General features: G+C 43.1%; 1 protein-coding gene across 5 annotated transcripts in view; it reads left to right on the top strand.

Annotated features, from left to right (window-relative positions):
• The window catches only part of LOC106587054 (low-density lipoprotein receptor-related protein 4), a 274,954-nt gene that overhangs the window by 83,617 nt on the left and 172,058 nt on the right, over positions 1-19,279 (top strand). For all 5 annotated transcript variants that reach the window (XM_014174937.3, XM_014174938.3, XM_014174936.3 and 2 more), the window contains exon 2: positions 18,031-18,177. In XM_014174937.3, the coding sequence (XP_014030412.3) occupies positions 18,031-18,177 (147 nt within the window). The remainder of the gene's footprint in view (positions 1-18,030; positions 18,178-19,279) is intronic.

Raw genomic sequence — 19,279 nt, 5'->3', positions numbered from 1 at the left:
GAAATACAAAAACAACTAAAATACCACAATTCAGTTTTCTCAAACATACGACTATTTTACACAGTTTGAAAGATAAACCTCTCCTGAAGGCAACCACATTGTCCGATTTCAAAAAGCCTTTACAGCGAAAGCAAAACATTAGATTATGTTAGGATACCACCACAGCAAAAAAACAACAACACAGCCATTTTCCTAGCAAGGACAGCCATTTTCCAAACAAGGGTAGCCGTCCAAAAGCACAAAACCAGCAAAAATTATGCACTAACCTTTGACAATCTTCATCAGATGACACTCCTAGGACATTATGTTAGACAATACATGCATTTTGTGTTCCATCAAGTTCATATTTATATCCAAAAAACCCATTTTACATTGGCGCGTGACGTTCAGAAAATGTATTCACACCAAAATTTCCGGTGAATGGGCACCATAATTTACAGAAATACTCTTCATAAACGTTGACAAAATATATAACAATTAATTAAAGAAGTATAGATGAACTATTCCTTTATGCAACCGCTTTGTCAGATTTCAAAATAACTTTATGGAGAAAGCACATTGTTCAATATTCTGAGTACTGAGCCCCAAGCTATTCAGTTAGCGTCCAGCCACGGCATCCACAAAACGCTGAAATATGTTAAAAATATTATCTTACCTTTGCTGATCTTTGGCTGAATGCACTCGGAAGGTCTCCCACTTCCACAAGAAATGTTCATTTGTTCGATAAAGTCCATAATTTATGTCGAAATAAATCCGTTTTGATGGCGCGTCTAGATCACCATTCCAAAATGCATCTATCCACCGTCGACGAAAAGTTCTAAAGTTCCCTCAGCATTTGTAGAAACATGTCAAACCATGTTCACAATCAATTTTTAGGGTGTTTTTAACGTAGAATTTCGATAATATTCCAACCGGACAATAGCAGATTCATTACAGAAGAAAAATAAAAATGGCTAGCCCTATGTGAGCACGCACGAGGTAAGTCAATGACACCAGGTCGACCACTTACTGTTCCGGGTATTATTCAATCAAATTGCATTGTAGAAGCCTCAAACAATGTTCTAATGACTGTTGACATCTAGTGGAAGCCTTAGGAAGTGCAATATGACATCACAGACACTGTAGTTTAGATAGATCATCATTTGAAATCACTACAACCATGTGAGGTCCAACTTCCTGGTTGGATTTTTCTCAGGTTTTTGCCTGCCATATGAGTTCTGTTATACTCACAGACATCATTCAAACAGTTTTAGAAACTTCAGCAAGCCTAAAAGGCATTTCGCTCATCTGGTAGGCTCGCACCACTGGGCAGCTCGCATCTTGGTTTCCCTTTATAGTTCGTAATAGTTTTCAAGCTCTGCCACATCCGACGAGCGTCAGAGCCGGTGTAGTAGGATTCAATATTAATCCTGTATTGACGCTTTGCTTGTTTGATGGTTCGTCTGAGGGCATAGCGGGATTTCTTAAAGTGTCCGGATTAGTCTCCAGCTCCTTGAAAGCGGCAGCTCTAGCATTTAGCTCGATGCAGATGTTGCCTGTATTCCATGAGTTCTGTTTGGGATATGTACGTACAGTCACTGTGGGGACGACATCGTCAATGGACTTATTGATGAAGCCAATGACTGAGGTGGTGTATTCTTCAATGCCATTGGATAAATCCCGGAACATATTCCAGTCTGTGCTAGCAAAACAGTCCTGTAGTTTAGCATCCGCATCATCAGACCAGTTCCATATTGAGCAAGTCATTGGTCCTTCTACTTTAGTTTTTGCTTGTAGGCAGGAATCAGGAGGATAGAATTGTGGTCAGATTTGCCAAATGGAGGGCGGGGGAGAGCTTTGTATGCATCTCTGTGTGTGGAGTAAAGGTGGTCTAGGATTTTTTTCCCCCCTGGTTGCATGTGACATGCTGGTAAAAAAATTGGTAAAGCTGATTTAAGTTTGTCCTATCATGATTTAGGACGAACTTAAATCAAAGGTTGACATCGCCCAACCCTAGTTGAAGGACAAATAGAACAAATTGTAACCTCTATTTTTATACTGATTACACTGAGATTCTGTGAAAATGGCTCAGTGCTGTGTTTTAGGGATGTATTTCCAGGTAACTCTATATGCTTTGAAGCTCCATGGGATTAAAGGAATGATCACACACATTATCTGTGACGGACCTGGACTTTGCAGGGGATTACTGAACTGTCTTAAACAGCGGAGATCTCCTGCTTTGCTCCCTCCTTTTTCACAATCTCTCTCCCGTCTTACATAGGCATTCCTGTATTTGGATTGTTTGCCCACTGAAGCTATTCTATCCCTCTTTCCAGAAGACTCCTCTTATTCTTTCATCCTTTTCTATTTGGAAAGAACTACTTCCCCCCAACATCCTGCCAGTTGTGGTCATGCCCTTCACAGCGGTGCTAAAGAACGTTTGCCCCTTTCAGGCCTTGCTGTTTGGACCCTGGAGAAAAGGGAGGTATGGCGGTCCAAAGATATAGTGTCCCTGGTCTGAAAGAGGGACCACAATGTCTCTATTGGTCCTAGGCTGGCGGGAGGTGCGCTTGAGGTGCCCCAGAGGAGTGTTTGGCATTCCCCTCCTGTTTTGTGAGTGTTTGACAGGTGAAATAGTGTGGGAACCACAGGGAGGGTTTTCGTTAAAATGCTTTTTGTTGCGCCTGTCGGGGATGTGGAGGTGCGGAGTGAATGCTCAATAGCTCTGTAGGAGCCAGCGGTGAATGGACAAAATGGCCTCCAGTGGTAACTTCCTGTGTCTAAACTGTCCTCTCTCCAGAGCCTTCAACAGAAGGGGCCAAGTGAGGATTGCAGTGATATAAGGGGAGAATTAAAATAAGTAATGGTTGCTGTTGATGCCAGGTGTGTGTGTGTGCCCGTACCCGTGCGTGGGTGCCTTTGGTTTGGTGTCTCCTGGCTTGGCCTGGTTGGGAGAGCGCCGTGCTAACAGATTAGCTACACATTCCACACAGACAGTGTGTGGTCACTAGTAGCTTTTGCACTGGGGGAGAGATGTGAATGTGGACCATCATGATTCATACAGCCAACTCTGCGTGCACACTTTAGGCCTAGTTGATTGTTTTCATAAATTAAAATTGGGCCTCATCGTAAATCAACGTTGATGTCATTATAGCAGCAATGACAATTATGTTATTAGTTCTCTAAAATATTTCTCGCTCATTTGCTCGGTCCAAACCTTTGAGGCAGCAGAGGACTTTTCACAGAATTGGGTAGGGGGGACATATGGAGCTTGTGGGGGAGGGGTGGTCATCCACTTTTTGACAATTTGGGAAATAGGAGGGTCATTTGGGGTCCTGAGAACCCCGAAAAATGTGAGGCGCAGCTTTCTCATAGTCTCTCCTTCCTCTATTCTCCTGTTCCTCCTTTCGATTCAGTCTGTTTTCCTCGCTATTGCCAACGAAAGGCAGTGGGAGCAGGGAGAGAGGGGAAAGGGTGGCATAGGAGAGCGAGTGGGACATGGGAAAGGAGAAAGAACCAGTGAGAGGAGAGATACAGAGTGAGAAAAAGAAGGGAGAGGGTGGTGGTAGCAAAGGAAGTACTTTTATTAACTATGATACTCTGATGGAGTGAGGTATGAGGAATGAGTAATACATGAGAAGGAGAGCTAGAGGAAAAAAAGAGCGATTGTTCGGAATGAGTGCCTAGCGAGGGCCATTGTTCATCCCTCCCTTTTCAGCTAAAGGAGACAGGAGAGGTTCACACACCACTTTCAGGCATCCCGCTGGGCACCCCGGAAGGGGGCCTTTGCAGCCGGTAAAGAGGGCTCGGCCATACGGATAAATCACACTGAATGGAGGGGTCTGTGTTTTCTGTTTTATTCTCTTTCCAAAAAGGAGCCAGAGGGAGAGAATTCAACCACAACCACAGGTTGTCCGCTTCGGTTCTAGCATGGTCTTGCCTTCAAGTCAACAATTTAATGTTGGTTTTGTTGTTGTGTGTCTCACACGTGCAATTTTGCACGTTTGAGTGTGTGCGTTTGTGACTCTTAAAACCCACACCAATCAATCTTGAGCTACTAAGTGTCACATCATCTGTCTACAAAACAGCCATCTATTGTCCAACTTAACGCACTGTGAAGACTGTTTTGTGGACAGAATGAATCGCCCTAAAAATCTTCCCTGGCTGAAACACGTGTTTGACCCAGGCCCAAACTCATCTAGGAACTACTAGCAACTTCTAGGAACTACTAGCAACTTCTAGGATGTTCTTCTCCAGTGTCTGGAGAAAGGACAGGGTGACAACATGGTGGATGATGACAAATTGGTCATTTTAAGGCGGCGTCTTATAGCCAGTCACATTCTGCTGAGCGGTCTTCTTCAGAACAAGACTTCCCACAGACAGGATGTGTGTGTGTGTGTGTGCTCAAGTGTTTGTGTATGCGTGCTTGTTTGAGACAATTATTTTATAGGTCAGTGTTGGACTGATAGCAATGCCCTATTGCAAGCCATACATAAAGCCCCGCGTTATCTCAGCTTACTGGTCACCATAGCAGCACCCACCCGTAGCACGCACTCCAGCAGGTATATTTCACTGATCACCCCCAAAGCCAATTCCTCCTTTGGGCACCTTTCCTTCCAGTTCTCTGCTGCCAATGACTGGAACGAATTGCAAAAATCACTGAAGCTGGAAACACTTATCTCCCTCACTAACTTTAAGCACCAGCTGTCAGAGCAGCTCACAGATCACTGTGCCTGTACATAGCCCATCTAAAATAGCCCATCCAACTACCTCATCCCCATACTGTTTTAGTTTTTTTGCTCCTTTGCACCCCAGTATCTCTACTTGCACATTCATCTTCTGCACATCTATCACTCCGGTGTTTAATGGCTAAATTGTAATTATTTCGCCACTATGGCCTACTTATTGCCTTACCTCCCTTATCTTACCTCATTTGCACACACTGTATATATACTTTTCTATTGTGTTATTGACCGTATGTTTGTTTATTCCATATGTAACTCTGTGTTGTTGTTTGTGTCGCACTGCTTTGCTTTATCTTGGCCAGGTCGCAGTTGTAAATGAGAACTTGTTCTCAACTGGCCTACCTGGTTAAATAAAGGTGAAATAAAAATAAATAAATACAAACTTTACTCATATTGGCAAACTCAGACATTTTCAAATGTAACGAGCTCCATGTCGTGAACTAAAGTCTTATTGTTATGGAACATGTGGACTTGCTGGCTCTTCTACACAATATCTACATGGCCATTCTGCACTTTTCATTACAAGCCATTAGGGATGGGTATTTGAAATGATTTAGCTATTCGAATAATATCCTGCATTTTTTTCCCAGATATCCGGATAGTAAAAAAAAAAAAAAAAAAATGCCACAACAGCAGACAGTGCGCAGTTGTTTTCAGGGTGCTATATCGGTAGTCTTTGGCTAACAGTAGCCTAGGCTAACAGCAACAGTGAAAGAGTGGTCTGATGTTTAAATGTTTAAAAATACGTTTTCTGGTGAGTGTTTTGCATTGATCTGTGTCAGGTCTTGTGGACCCTCCATTGGTGCACGCCTGTACTAGGCTAATTGCTATTTAAAGTGGGGAAAATAGTATACAGTTGTCAGGGCTGACTGGAGGGCTAAATGGGCTATGATAGTAAAATGCCTTTTCATGTAAAATGCAACCCATATCCCGTTGCCCATGAGAGAGAAAATGAGCTCGAAAATAATACAACCACTTTGTGCATCCTCAGTTCGTAGGCTACTTACAGTAACAAAAAAAAATGTACTGTCAAAGCCACGTGACATCTTAAGCAGCAGTAGCTCAGAGCGCCGTACATAAACGTTGAATTTACTTGAGACAAAGGTTTTGCATTGTAAAATTTTTTTTTTTACAAATGAATATTAACATCCGTTCAGATATCTGGATATTCTATTAACCATGCCCATCCCTAGAAGCCATTGAGAATAGACAAGATGCATTCCAGTTATTATTTTTACTATAAATGTTTGAACCCTGTAGATGGCTTTCTTTATGGCTCTAATGGTGGATATTGGATCTGTGTGGGTCTCCCTATCTGCTCTTTTCATCCAGCCTCACTCTGAGCCCATAAAGTGAGTTACAGTTTGCCTTGATGGAGTAATCCCATTTTATTACACGTTTCCCTTCAGTCTGAGATCAGACTCAGCAGGCTGAGAGTGACTGGCTAGGCCAGAGGAAGGATCTGTCAACCCACACTGCTCCTAGAGGCTGTTCAAGAACACTGTGCTTTCCAGTGTTCAGAGCTAGTGGCAGATATAGGCATGGGACATGTCCCGATGGCCTAAAGTAGCCTTCTCCCCTCGTCTTCTTGTTTCCTTCATGTGTGCTGACCCACAAAGACAGGAAAGTGGAGCAAGGTATAGTGGGGTCATGCCTACTGGATGTACCAACTGTACATACCCAGGTTATATTATATCAGTACAATGAAGGAAAGGAGAGTAGAAGAGGAATCAACTAGACTATTGAGATGCACCCAGACTATTCTCCAATCAGTCAGAAAGGAATACAATAATTTTGCATGGCTCTCTCCCTATCGCTTTCCAGTTCTACTCATCTTTCACCTCATCTTGTTTGATTCATAGCTGGACTGGATTTCACTCTGTTAGCATGTGTACTCATTTTCAGGGTCCGTGTCTGAGGCAGGGGGAGTGGGTGATCGATAAGGCACAGAGAGGGGCCCTAGTCTCCGAAGAGGGTTGGGTTGCACGTAGGGGTTCAGAGGCTTGGCCCAGACAGGAGGCTTGTATTGTAGACTACTGTACTGGATATTGTGCTGGACTGGACTTCGGCCAGACGATAGGGTTACACACACATACACACACCTAAACACTGTGGCTTCAGCAGCATTCCTTGTATGCTGTGGAGAAAGACCGCTGGAATCAGAATTCCCCACCCCAAACATCGGTCACGGACGCACGCACACATACACACACATAATGTTCATACTCAGCTAGCCAATTCTGCCAAGCCCATCTCTCTGTCTCCTTCCTCAGCCAAGTCCGTCTTTCAAGCCCATGTCTATCTCTATCTCTCTCCTGGGGGGTTGGGTTATCGTTTGTGTGTGTTGACCCTATATTACAATGAACAGCTTTCTAAGATCCTGTGTGGGTGCGGACGTTATTTATAGTAGTACATTAGAAGGTAAATGAGTTAACATTGGGTGCTGGTGAAAGAAAACAGGTGGTAGTAGAAATAACTTTTTTCTTGACTTGTAGTCTCACCAAAGATGAAATAGCCAATTCTAGAATAGCCCATTATGTGTTAGTGGACTGCTGTAGGTAGTGGTAGATTGTGGGATGGGTTGTGTTTTCCCTGGAGGACCACCTGTCTAGCTCTGGCCATGCCGAGGGTTCTATGCTCATACACACACATGCACGCCACGTTCAAAGGTGTGGACAAAGCTGTGTGTGGTCAGTGGTCTGTTTTCTCTTTGCAGGAGGTCACACACACACACACAAACACACACACACCAGCATTTGGCAGCCAAGCGAAAACCTCACTACCTGGAAGGAAGTGAGGGTTTGGCTTACCCCCCACACTCTCTCTCACACACACACAGCCAGGTGAGCTCTTATCTCTCTCTGATCGTTGTGTTCTGTCTGTCATGGCAGTGCCTTTGAAAGACCAGTGCTACAATACCTGGCTGGCAATGAATTGTGGGGGAATGGCGTGTTCCCTTTTAAAATAAGTACCTGGAGAGGTTTCCGTCTTTTACAAGTAATCTAGTCTGTTTATTCAGGTATTGATCTTACAATCGCCTCTAAAGATGGAATCCACATTAGGGGAAACAGCGCCACCGTTTGCCCAGCACCTTTTATTGTTTTTGTTTTGTTGACGAAACAGCGGTGAGGTGTCGTGCAGCGAAAAAAAATTAAGAAATTACAGTGCATATTCTGCTGTTCTATCGTGGGTGCAATGATGTCGAAAGAAAAAGTGTGTTGTTTTCAATAACTTTGTTGTTGTAATAGCCTATCACAAACGGAAGTGGCAGTTTCACCGTTAAGGATTACAGTTTAGACATTATTTTAGAAATGTTTCGATCCCCCCCAAAAATTTGATTATTCAAAGGTATATGATTGAAGTACAGTTTAACTGCCAAAATAATGGAAACACTTAAGTAAATGTGGGATACAAAGTCTATTGAAAGCAGGTGCTTCCACACAGGTGTGGTTCCTGAGTTAATTGAGCAATTGACTTAAAGATGGCGCTGTACTGAATGGCCGTGTCATTTCTTACAACCAACAACAACTTTTGAACATCAGATCGGCAGTTACTTACCACAATACTAGTTTCAACTTCGACTCATGACTCGTCCTTGGCTCTTTCTGTAATTCAAACCCAATTTCCGGGCTACCCAAGAGGAAATGCAAACGTTACAAAGGCAAGAGAGGGGGGATTCTAGCAAGATTAAGGCAAAAGGAGAACAAGCCATTCTCCTCCATCCATCTTATCTCCATGCACTCAATAATAAGATGGATGACCTCCGATTGCGGATTTTCTACCAAAGGGACTCTCGAAACTTCAATATTCTCTGCTTTTGCGAAACATGGCTCTCGGACAAGGTACCCCCTATGGCTATCCAATGGATTCTCCATTCACTGTGCCGACAGGTCAGTGGAGTCAGGGAAACTGAGTGCGGTGGAGGTGTCGACCCATTTGTTAACCTGTCTTGGAATACTTGATGGTTAAATGCTTTTTTTTTACCTCCTGGTGGAGTTTTCAGCTGTTATTGTTACTGTTGTATAAATTCCACCAGGACAAGAAAAATAACAAGCTGGCACTTAACGAACTGTACGAGGCTATAACCAAGCAGGAAAACATACATACAGAGGCTGCGTTTCCGGTAGTTGGTAATTTTTAAATCTGCATCATTAAGACACGTGATGCCTGAACTTCCATCAACACGTCTCCCTCGCCACTAGTGGCGATACATTCCTAGACCACTGTTATTCTACCCACAAGCAAGCATACAAGGCCCTCCCTCGTCCGTCATTCAACAAATCAGATCATGACTCCGTACTACTGCTTCCTGTTTACAAGCAGAAGCTCATACAGGAATTGCTCATGACTCGCTCCGTTGAGAAATGGTCTCCAGAATCAGAGATTATCCTATAGGACTGCTTTGTAGCGCTGATTGGAATATGTTTTGGGACAACGCCGATAACATCGAGCTAACAACCTCATTCACCGGTTTCATTAGGAATTGCATCGGCTACGTTATCCCCTCAGTTAAGGTTTGCTGCTTCCCCAATCAAAAGACCTATATCAACACTGGGCTATCACAGACAACCCTGAGGCTATGGCTGAGGACAGGAACAAGTACAAGAAGTCCTGCTATGACTTCCGCAGAGTCATCAAACGAGCAAAAGTATCATATAGGAATAAGGTGGAATCATATTACACAGGCTCTGATGCCTGCCGCATGTGGCAGATGCTACAATCCATTACGGATTACAAAGGACAAGCATTTCGCTATACCCACAATAACATCTGCTAAGTACAGTTGAAGTCGGAAGTTTACATACACTTAGGTTGGAGTCATTAAAAATAATTTTTCAACCACTACACAAAGTTCTTGTTAACAAACTGTAGTTTTGGCAAGTGCATGACACAAGTCATTTTTCCAACAATTGGTTACAGACAGATTATTTAGCTTATAATTCACTGTATCACAATTCCAGTGGGTCAGAAGTTTACATACGCTAAATTGACTGTGCTTTTAAACAGCTCGGAAAATTCCAGAACATGATGTCATGGCTTTAGAAGCTTCTGATAGGCTAATTGACATACTTTGAGTCAATTGGAGGTGTACCTGTGGATGTATTTCAAGGCCTGCCTTCAAAAATGCCTGAAGGTACCACGTTCATCTGTACAAACAATAATACGCAAGTATAAACACCATGGGACCACGCAGCCGTCATACCGCTCAGGAAGGAGACGCGTTCTGTCTCCTAGAGATGAACGTACTTTGGTGCAAAAAGTGCAAATCAATCCCAGAACAACAGCAAAGGACCTTGTGAAGATGCTAGAGGAAACAGGTAGAAAAGTATCTATATCCACAGTAAAACGAGTCCTGTATCGACATAACTTGAAAGGCGCTCAGCAAGGAAGAAGCCACTTATCCAAAACCGCCATAAAAAAGCCAGACTACGGTTTGCAACTGCACATGGAGACAAAGATCTTACCTTTTGGAGAAATGTCCTCTGGTCTGATGAAACAAAAATAGAACTGTTTGACCATAATGACCATCGTTATGTTTGGAGGAAAAAGGGGAGGCTTGCAAGCCGAAGAACATCATCCCAACCGTGAAGCACGGGGGTGGCAGCATCATGTTGTGGGGGTGCTTTGCTGCAGGAGGGACTGGTGCACTTCACAAAATAGATGACATCATGATGCAGGAAAATTATGTGGATAAATTGAAGCAACACCGCAAGACATCAGTCAGGAAGTTGCAAATGGGTCTTCCAAATGGACAATGACCCCAAGCATACTTCCAAAGTTGTGGCAAAGTGGCTTAAGGACAACAAAGTCAAGGTATTGGAGTGGCCATCACAAGACCCTGACCTCAATCCTATAGAAAATTTGTGGGCAGAACTGAAAAAGCGTGTGCGAGCAAGGAGGCCTACAAACCTGACTCAGTTACACCAGCTCTGTCAGGAGGAATGGGCCAAAATCCACCCAACTTATTGTGGGAAGCTTGTGGAAGGCTACCCAAAACGTTTGACCCAAGTTAAACAATTTAAAGGCAGTGCTACCAAATACTAATTGAGTGTGTGCAAACTTCTGACCCACTGGGAATGTGATGAAATAAATAAAAGCTGAAATAAATAATTCTCTCTACTATTATTCTGACATTTCAAATTATTAAAATAAAGTGGTGATCTAACTGACCTAAAATGGAATTAAATGTTAGGAATTGTGAGAAACTAAGTTTGAATGTATTTGGCTAAGGTGTATGTAAACTTCCGACTTCAACTGTATGTGACCAATACAATTTGATTTGTTTTGAAGGAAGACCCAACCGTGATCTGCCCAACATTGCCTCTCTACCAGACGAACTCAATACATTTTATGCATGCTTTGACAATAACGTTGTGCCGGGTGTGAGACCCAGAAGATTGCGGGATCTCGCTCTCTCAGGCCGTTGTGAGTAAAGTGTTTAATCAGGTCAACACTTGCAAGGCCTTGGGGCCTGATGGTATTCCGGGGCACGTTCTCAAAGCATGTCCAGAAAAGCTGGCAAGTATATTCACAGTCATTTTCAACCTCTCCTTGTACTTGTCTGTAATCCCAACATTTTAAGATGACCACCATCATTCCTGTTCCCAAGAACTTTTAAGCTTCATGCCATAATGACTACCACCCTGTAGCACTCATCTGTAATCATGAAGTGCTTTCAGAGGCTGGATATGGCACACATTAACTTTACCATCCCAGACACTCTAGACTAGAGGTCGACCGATTATGATTTTTCAACGCCGATATCGATTATTGGAGGACCCAAAAAAGCCGATACCGATTAATCGGCCAATGTTTTTTTTTTATATATATTTTTTTTTCTTTTTTTCCCTATTTTTTTATTTGTAATAATGACAATTACAACAATACTGAATGAACACTTATTTTAACTTTATATAATACATCAATAAAATCAATTTAGCCTCAAATAAAATGAAACATGTTCAATTTGGTTTAAATTATGCAAAAACAAAGTGTTGGAGAAGAAAGTAAAGGTGCATTATGTGCCATGTAAGAAAGCTAACGTTTAAGTTCCTTGCTCAGAACATGAGAACATATGAAAGCTGGTGGTTCCTTTTAACATGAGTCTTCAATATTCCCAGGTAAGATGTTTTAGGTTGTAGTTATTATAGGAATTATAGGACTATTTCTCTCCTATACGATTTGTATTTCATATACCTTTGACCAATGGGTGTTCTTATAGGCACTTTAGTATTGCCAGTGTAAGATTATAGCTTCCGTCCCTCTCCTCGCTCCTACCTGGGCTCGAACTAGGAACACATAGCCAACAGCCACCCTCGAAGCAGCGTTACCCATGTAGAGCAAGGGAAACAACTACTCCAAGTCTCAGAGCGAGTGACGTTTGAAACGCTATTAGCGCGCACCCGGCTAACTACCTAGCCATTTAACATTGGTTACACCAGCCTCATCTTGGGAGTTGACAGGCTTGAAGTCATAAACAGCGCAATGCATTGCGAAGAGCTGCTGGCAAAACGCAGTAAAGTGCTGTTTGAATGAATGCTTACGAGCCTGCTGCTGCCTACCACCGTTCAGTCAGACTGCTCTATCAAATCATAGACTTAATTATAACATAGTAACACACAGAAATACGAGCCTTAGGTCATTAATATGGTCGAATCCGGAAACTATCACGTTTATTCTTTCAGTGAAATACGTTACCGTTCCGTATTTTATCTAACGGGTGGCATCCATAAGTCTAAATATTCCTGTTACATTGCACAACCTTCAATGTTATGTCATAATTACGTAAAATTCTGCCAAATTAGTTCGCAACGAGCCAGGTGGCCCAAACTGTTGCATATACCCTGACTCTGCGTGCAATGAACGGAAGAGAAGTGAAACAATTTCACCTGGTTAATATTGCCTGCTAACTTGTATTTCTTTTAGCTAAATATGCAGGTTTAAAAATGTATACTTCTGTGTATTGATTTTAAGAAAGGCATTGATGTTTATAGTTAGGTACAGTCGTGCAACGATTGTGCTTTTTTCGCAAATGCGCTTTTGTTAAATTATCCCCCGTTTGGCGAAGTTGGCTTTCTTTGTTAGGAAGAAATAGTATTCACACAGTTCGCAACGAGCCAGGCGGCCCAAACTGCTGCAAATACCCTGACTCTGTTGCAGACGTGACACATTTTCCCTAGTTAAAAGAAATTCATGTTAGCAGGCAATATTAACTAAATATGCAGGTTTAAAAATATATACTTGTGTATTGATTTTAAGAAAAACATTGATGTTTATGGTTAGGTACAAGTTGGAGCAACCTTTTTCGCGAATGCGCACCGCATCAATTATATGCAACGCAGGACAGGCTAGATAAACTAGTAATATCATCAACCATGTGTAGTTAACTAGTGATTATGATTGATAAGTTTAATGCTAGCTAGCAACTTACCATGGCTTCTTACTGCATTCGCGTAACAGGCAGGCTCCTCGTGGAGTGCAATGTAAAGCAGGTGGTTAGAGCGTTGGACTAGTTAACCGTAAGGTTGCAAGATTGAATCCCCGAGCTGACAAGGTAAAAATCTGTCGTTCTGCCCCTGAACAAGGCAGTTAGCCTAGGAACGGTGGGTTGTCATTGAAAATAAGAATGTGTTCTTAACTGACTTGCCTAGTTAAAAAATATTTATTAAAAAAAGAATAATAAATCGGCAAATCGGTGGCCAAAAATACCGATTACCGATTGTTATGAAAACTTGAGATCGGCCCTAATTAATATTCCATTCCGATTAATCGGTCGACCTCTACTCTAGACCCACTCCAATTTGCATACCGCCCCAACAGATCAATAGACTACACAATCTTAATTGCGCTGCCCTCACCCACCTGGATAAAAGGAATACTTATGTGAGAATGCTGCTCATTGACTACAGCTCAGCATTCAACACAATTTCCCCTCCAAGCTCATCACCAAGCTTAGGGCCCTGGGACTGAACACCTTCCTCTGCAACTTAATCCTTTACTTCCTGACGGCTGGACCCCAGGTGGTGAGAGTAGGCAACATCACTTCCGCCACGTTGACCCTCAACACGGGGGCCCCTTAGCGGTGTGCCTAGTCCCCTCCTGTACTCACCCACAACTGCGTAGCCACGCACGACTCCAACACCATCATCAAGTTTGTTGACGACACAATGGTGGTAGGCCTGATCACCGACAACGATGAGACAGCCTGCAGGGAGGAGGTCAGTGACCTGGCAGTGTGGGCCCCCAAGTTCTTCAGTGTCCAAATCACTAAGAACATAAAATGGTCCACATACGGGCACAGTTGTGAAGAAGGCACGACAGCGCCTCTTCCCCCTCAGGAGGTTGAGAAGGGTTGGCATAGGCCCTCAAATCTTCAACAAGTTCTACTGCTGAACCATTGAGAGCAACTTGACTGGCTGCATCACTGCTTGGTATGACAATAGCACCGCCCTTGATCACGTGGTGCTACAGAGTGTGGTACAGACAGCCCAGTACATCACTGGGGCCAAGCTCCCTGCCATCCATGACCACTATATCAGGTGGTGTGAAAGGAAGACCCGGACATTCGTTAGACTACTACCACCCAAGCCATAGATTATTCTCTCTGCTACCACACGACAAGCAGTACCGGTGCATCAAGTCTGACACCAACAGGCTCCTGAACAGCTTTTATCCCCATGCCATACGACTGCTTTTTAGCAATCAAAATGACTACACAGACTGTATGAGTTGACCTTATTTTATTCTTGCACTGTCTTTTCACACTCACAAAGCCCTACATCCAGGCTATATTACAACCGGCCGTGATTGGGACTCCCATAGTGCGGTGCACAATTGGCCCAGCGTCGTTCGGGTTTGGCCGGTGTAGGCCGTCATTGTAAATAAGAATTTGTTCTTTACTGACTTGCCTAGTTAAATAAAGGTATACAAAAAATAAAAGCACACTGATACTCCAACACACATACAAACACTCACTCCATAATTTGCTCACACAAACAGAATATGCACATACATACATACATACATTTATACTGACCCACTCACATACAATCACCATATAGGCTACTGCTACTCTGTTTATCATATATCCTGATGCCAAGTCACCTTACCCCTATACATATCTACCTCCATCACTCCAGTATCCCTGCACATTGTAAATATGGTACTGGAACTGACTGACCCTGTATATAGTGTGCTTACTTACTTTATTATGTTCTTCTTATTTCTATATATTGTGTGTTTTTGTTCTACCTTGTTGTTTTTAGTATTACATTGTTATTGATTACTGCATTGTTGGGGTTAGAACTTGAAACAAAGGCATTTCACTGTAATTGTGCATGTGACATACAAAACTTGAAACATTAAAACAATTAACATTCCATCATGCTTCGAGTCATATACAAAAATGCTAGGCAGGCCATTATTTTGTCTACCTTGGCTATGCCCCCATAGGATGACAATGCCCCATACACAGGGCACGGGTGGTCACAAAATGTTTTGATGAGTATGAAATTTATGTAAACCAAATGTCATGGCCATCTCAGTTACCAGATCTCAACCCAGTTGAACAAATGTGGAGCAGCGCCTGAGACAGTGTTTCCAACAATACACCAAATTATGAAATTTAATTTGGAAGAATGGTGTCGCATACCTCCAATAGAGTTCCAGAGACTTGTAGAATCTATGCCAAAGTGCATTGAAACTGTTCTGGCATCCTATTAATACACTTTATGTTGGTGTTTTCTTTATTTTGGCAGTTACCTGTATATCTATCCACAGCTACACGGTTCACTCATATGGTTTGAGTTTAATGAATCCACTCAACTTGTGGTTTCATTTTCTGTGTGTGTGTATTCGAAAACACACACGAGTTTGTGTGTGTTTTTGTATTGAACCCTGTCATTTTATAGGTCTTCTCAGTGCAAGTGGCCTGTGCTGTTTAAAGCATGTTTGACAAATGCAGCCTCTCTCATGTGGCTCCATGTGACATGACTGCTCTGCCAACTCTAGACACAAGGCTCTAATTTAGTCCAACATAAACCCTCACTTAGAAAGCCATTCATATAGACCTGCATATACAACCCTGCTCATGGAAACCCATACACACTCATGTAGATTTAGCACAGATTAAATTGTTGATCAGCATGCACCAACCCGAAATACATTTACGTTTACATTTTAGTCATTTAGCAGACGCTCTTATCCAGAGCGACTTACGAATTAACAGTATTAGTTACGACCTGATCAAGTCTAAGAGGAGTAGTGTCTGTGTGTGCGTGAGCATGTGTGCATGCGTGTGTGTGTGTGATGCTACAGATAATTCCTTGTCTGATCTAGATTCTAGGGGGTAAGAAAGGAACAGTGTTTTTAGGCTTTCTGTCTTTGTCATCAGTCATTAGGGCCTTAGTTCTAGCCTGGTCCATTGTTCTATGTGTCTGAAAGGGACAGGGACTGGAGACACTAAGGAGGGACCACACGCCTCAGGGGAGAGATTAGAAAGAGAAGGAGCCAGACATTTTCTGTCTTTGTCGTGTTAGAAGCTTTTGGGAAGAGAGAGTGGGAGAGCAAGACCGAGAATGAAGGAAAAGAAAACAGAAGAGAAGGGTAGGCAAATGGGGAGAGAGAGGGAGAGAAATGAAAAGGGAGGCCATTAATTTAGTGCTGTGGGAGGTTTCTGAAGGTTAGTGTGTGTTTGGTGCCAGGCTCTCCTGGGTTGACTGATGCCTTTGTGAAGAGGCCAGGAACCAACCACACACACACACACGCGCACACACAGTCTTTAACTGAGTTCAAAGAGAGAGAGAAATCGGAGGCTTTTTTCACTCCCTGTAATGGACCCGATTTGCTGAGATTCATATAAAGTTTGGGTATTTTTTTTTTGTTGCTTAATATTGTTTAGTGCAGCCTACTACACACACTCTTGAAGGCTCTCAGTGGAAAACATCTCACACACACACACACTTCACCCATTTCTCATTGAAGCCGTCAGCCTCTTTCAAAGGGGCTAAAAGCATCTCTGGAGGCATTGCAGCCTCACCCTCATGTCCATATGCAAGCATGCACACACACACAACGGATGGGTACACACTCTCACTTGCGTACAGTGTTCACACAGAATGCATTAACATAATGGAAGCCAGTGAAATGAAGGCCAGATATATTTATTGTACTACTTTAGCACAAGACTGTGGTTCAGCCCCAGCTGAAAACATATCCATTGCGCACGCACACACACACACATCCTCCTCTGGTATGCGTAATATCATTATTTGGTGTGTGTGTGTTCAGGATAGATGGAGTGTATAAATGCACCAGTCTTGGCTAACAGGCATATAACATACATGTCACGACTGACTTGGACTAGTGTAGAGGTGGAATCAGATGCAGGAGACAGAGGTGCTGGAGGTGAGTGTCTTTTAATAAATCGACACACACAAAAGGCCGTAAGGCACAGGGCGCTACATACAGTCTGCCTGGGAAAAACACATTCCCATAAAACACGAAAAATATATCACACGGCACAAAAAGCCCGGTAATACTTCTGACAAAACTGTCAGTGAAAATGTACAAATCACGTCCCACCGTCCTGAGTGGACAATAAACAATCCCGCACAAAACCCCAACTGAAAACACACACTAAATAAGCCCCCACTAATGACAGACACAAAACAGGTGCGGAACAGACAGACAAAACCAAAAGACACAGAAACAACGATCGGTGGCAGCTAATAGGCCGGCGACGACGACCGCCGAGCGCCGCCCGACTGAGGAGGGGCACCACTTTCGTTGGATCCTGTGACAATACAGCTCATTGGGTTTATGACAGTCAGACTACATGAGTGAATGAGGCTTTGGCAGTGCTGAGGCTTTCATAAGCATATCTCACAGCTCTGCTATGGCATATTTTCCTTCCGATATATTGATCTTGATATGGTCTGTGCTCATAGGTGCAGTAGGTAACTGTTTTTTTTGGTATGGTTTGACATAAGGCTATATTAGTCTATTGAGCTAAAGCAGTGGTGGGCATACTTTTTGGCTCAAGGGCCACAGCTCTTAGGGCTGGTTTCCCAGACAAAGATTAAGCCTAGTCCCGGACTAAAAATCTATTTCATTGGAGATTCACCATTGAACATGCTTTTTAACCCAGGATTAGGCTTAATCTGTACATGGGAAACCAGATCTCAGGCAAGCTTACTCATCACAAGAGGATAGTTCATCAAACCACCTCTGCTATACAAGCATGTCCTCTAAGTGTATTCTTTTAGCATTTTCCTAACCCGGTTCCGTCTTCTCTCTCTCTTTCCAGGCGTGTTGGGCAGTGCGGAGTGTTCATGCGGGCGCAACCACTTCACGTGTGCAGTGAGCGTGTTTGGGGAGTGTACATGTATCCCGGCCCAGTGGCAGTGTGACGGGGACAACGACTGTGGCGATCACAGCGACGAGGATGGATGCAGTGAGTTACACCTAAATATCTCCATTTGTCTTTCACTTTACTATATTTAGTACAAAATCAATTTTTATTTTTATTCATTTCACCTTTATTTAACCAGGTAGGCAAGTTGAGAACAAGTTCTCATTTACATTTGCGACCTGGCCAAGATAAAGCAAAGCAGTTCGACACATACAACAACACAGAGTTATACATGGAGTAAAACAAACATACAGTCAATAATACAGTAGAAAAATAAGTCTATATACAATGTGAGCAAATGAGGTGAGATAAGGGAGGTAAAGGCAAAAACGGCCATGGTGGCAAAGTAAATACAATATAAGTAGTAAAACACTGGAATGGTAGATTTGTAGTGGAAGAAAGTGCAAAATAGAAATAGAAATAATGGGGTGCAAAGGAGCTAAATAAATAAATACAGAAGGGGAAAAGGTAGTTGTTTGGGCTAAATTATAGATGGACTATGTACAGGTGCAGTGATCTGTGAGCTGCTCTGACAGCTGGTGCTTAAAGCTAGTGAGGGAGATAAGTGTTTCCAGTTTCAGAGATTTTCGTAGTTCGTTCCAGACATTGACAGCAGAGAACTGGAAGGAGAGACAGCCAAAGGAGGAATTGGCTTTGGGGGTGACCAGAGAGATATACCTGCTGGAGTGCGTGCTACAGGTGGGTGCTGCTATGGTGACCAGTGAGCTGAGATAAGGGGGGACTTTACCTAGCAGGGTCTTGTAGATGACCTGGAGCCAGTGGGTTTGGCGACGAGTATGAAGCGAGGGCCAGCCAACGAGAGCGTACAGGTCGCAGTGGTGGGTAGTATATGGGGCTTTCGTGACAAAACGGATGGCACTGTGATAGACTGCATCCAGTTTATTGAGTAGGGTATTGGAGGCTATTTTGTAAATGACATCGTCGAGGATCGGTAGGGTGGTCAGTTTTACGAGGCTATGTTTGGCAGCATGAGTGAAGGATGCTTTGTACTTTGGATTGGAGATGTTTGATGTGAGTCTGGAAGGAGAGTTTACAGTCTAACCAGACACCTAGGTATTTGTAGTTGTCCACATATTCTAAGTCAGAACCGTCCAGAGAAGTGATGCTGGATGGGCGGGCAGGT

The sequence above is a fragment of the Salmo salar genome, chromosome 26, assembly GCF_965601325.2.
Source record: "Salmo salar chromosome 26, fSalSal1, whole genome shotgun sequence".
In the NCBI taxonomy this organism is placed as follows: domain Eukaryota; kingdom Metazoa; phylum Chordata; class Actinopteri; order Salmoniformes; family Salmonidae; genus Salmo; species Salmo salar.
This window is presented reverse-complemented; position numbering and strand designations above follow the sequence as displayed.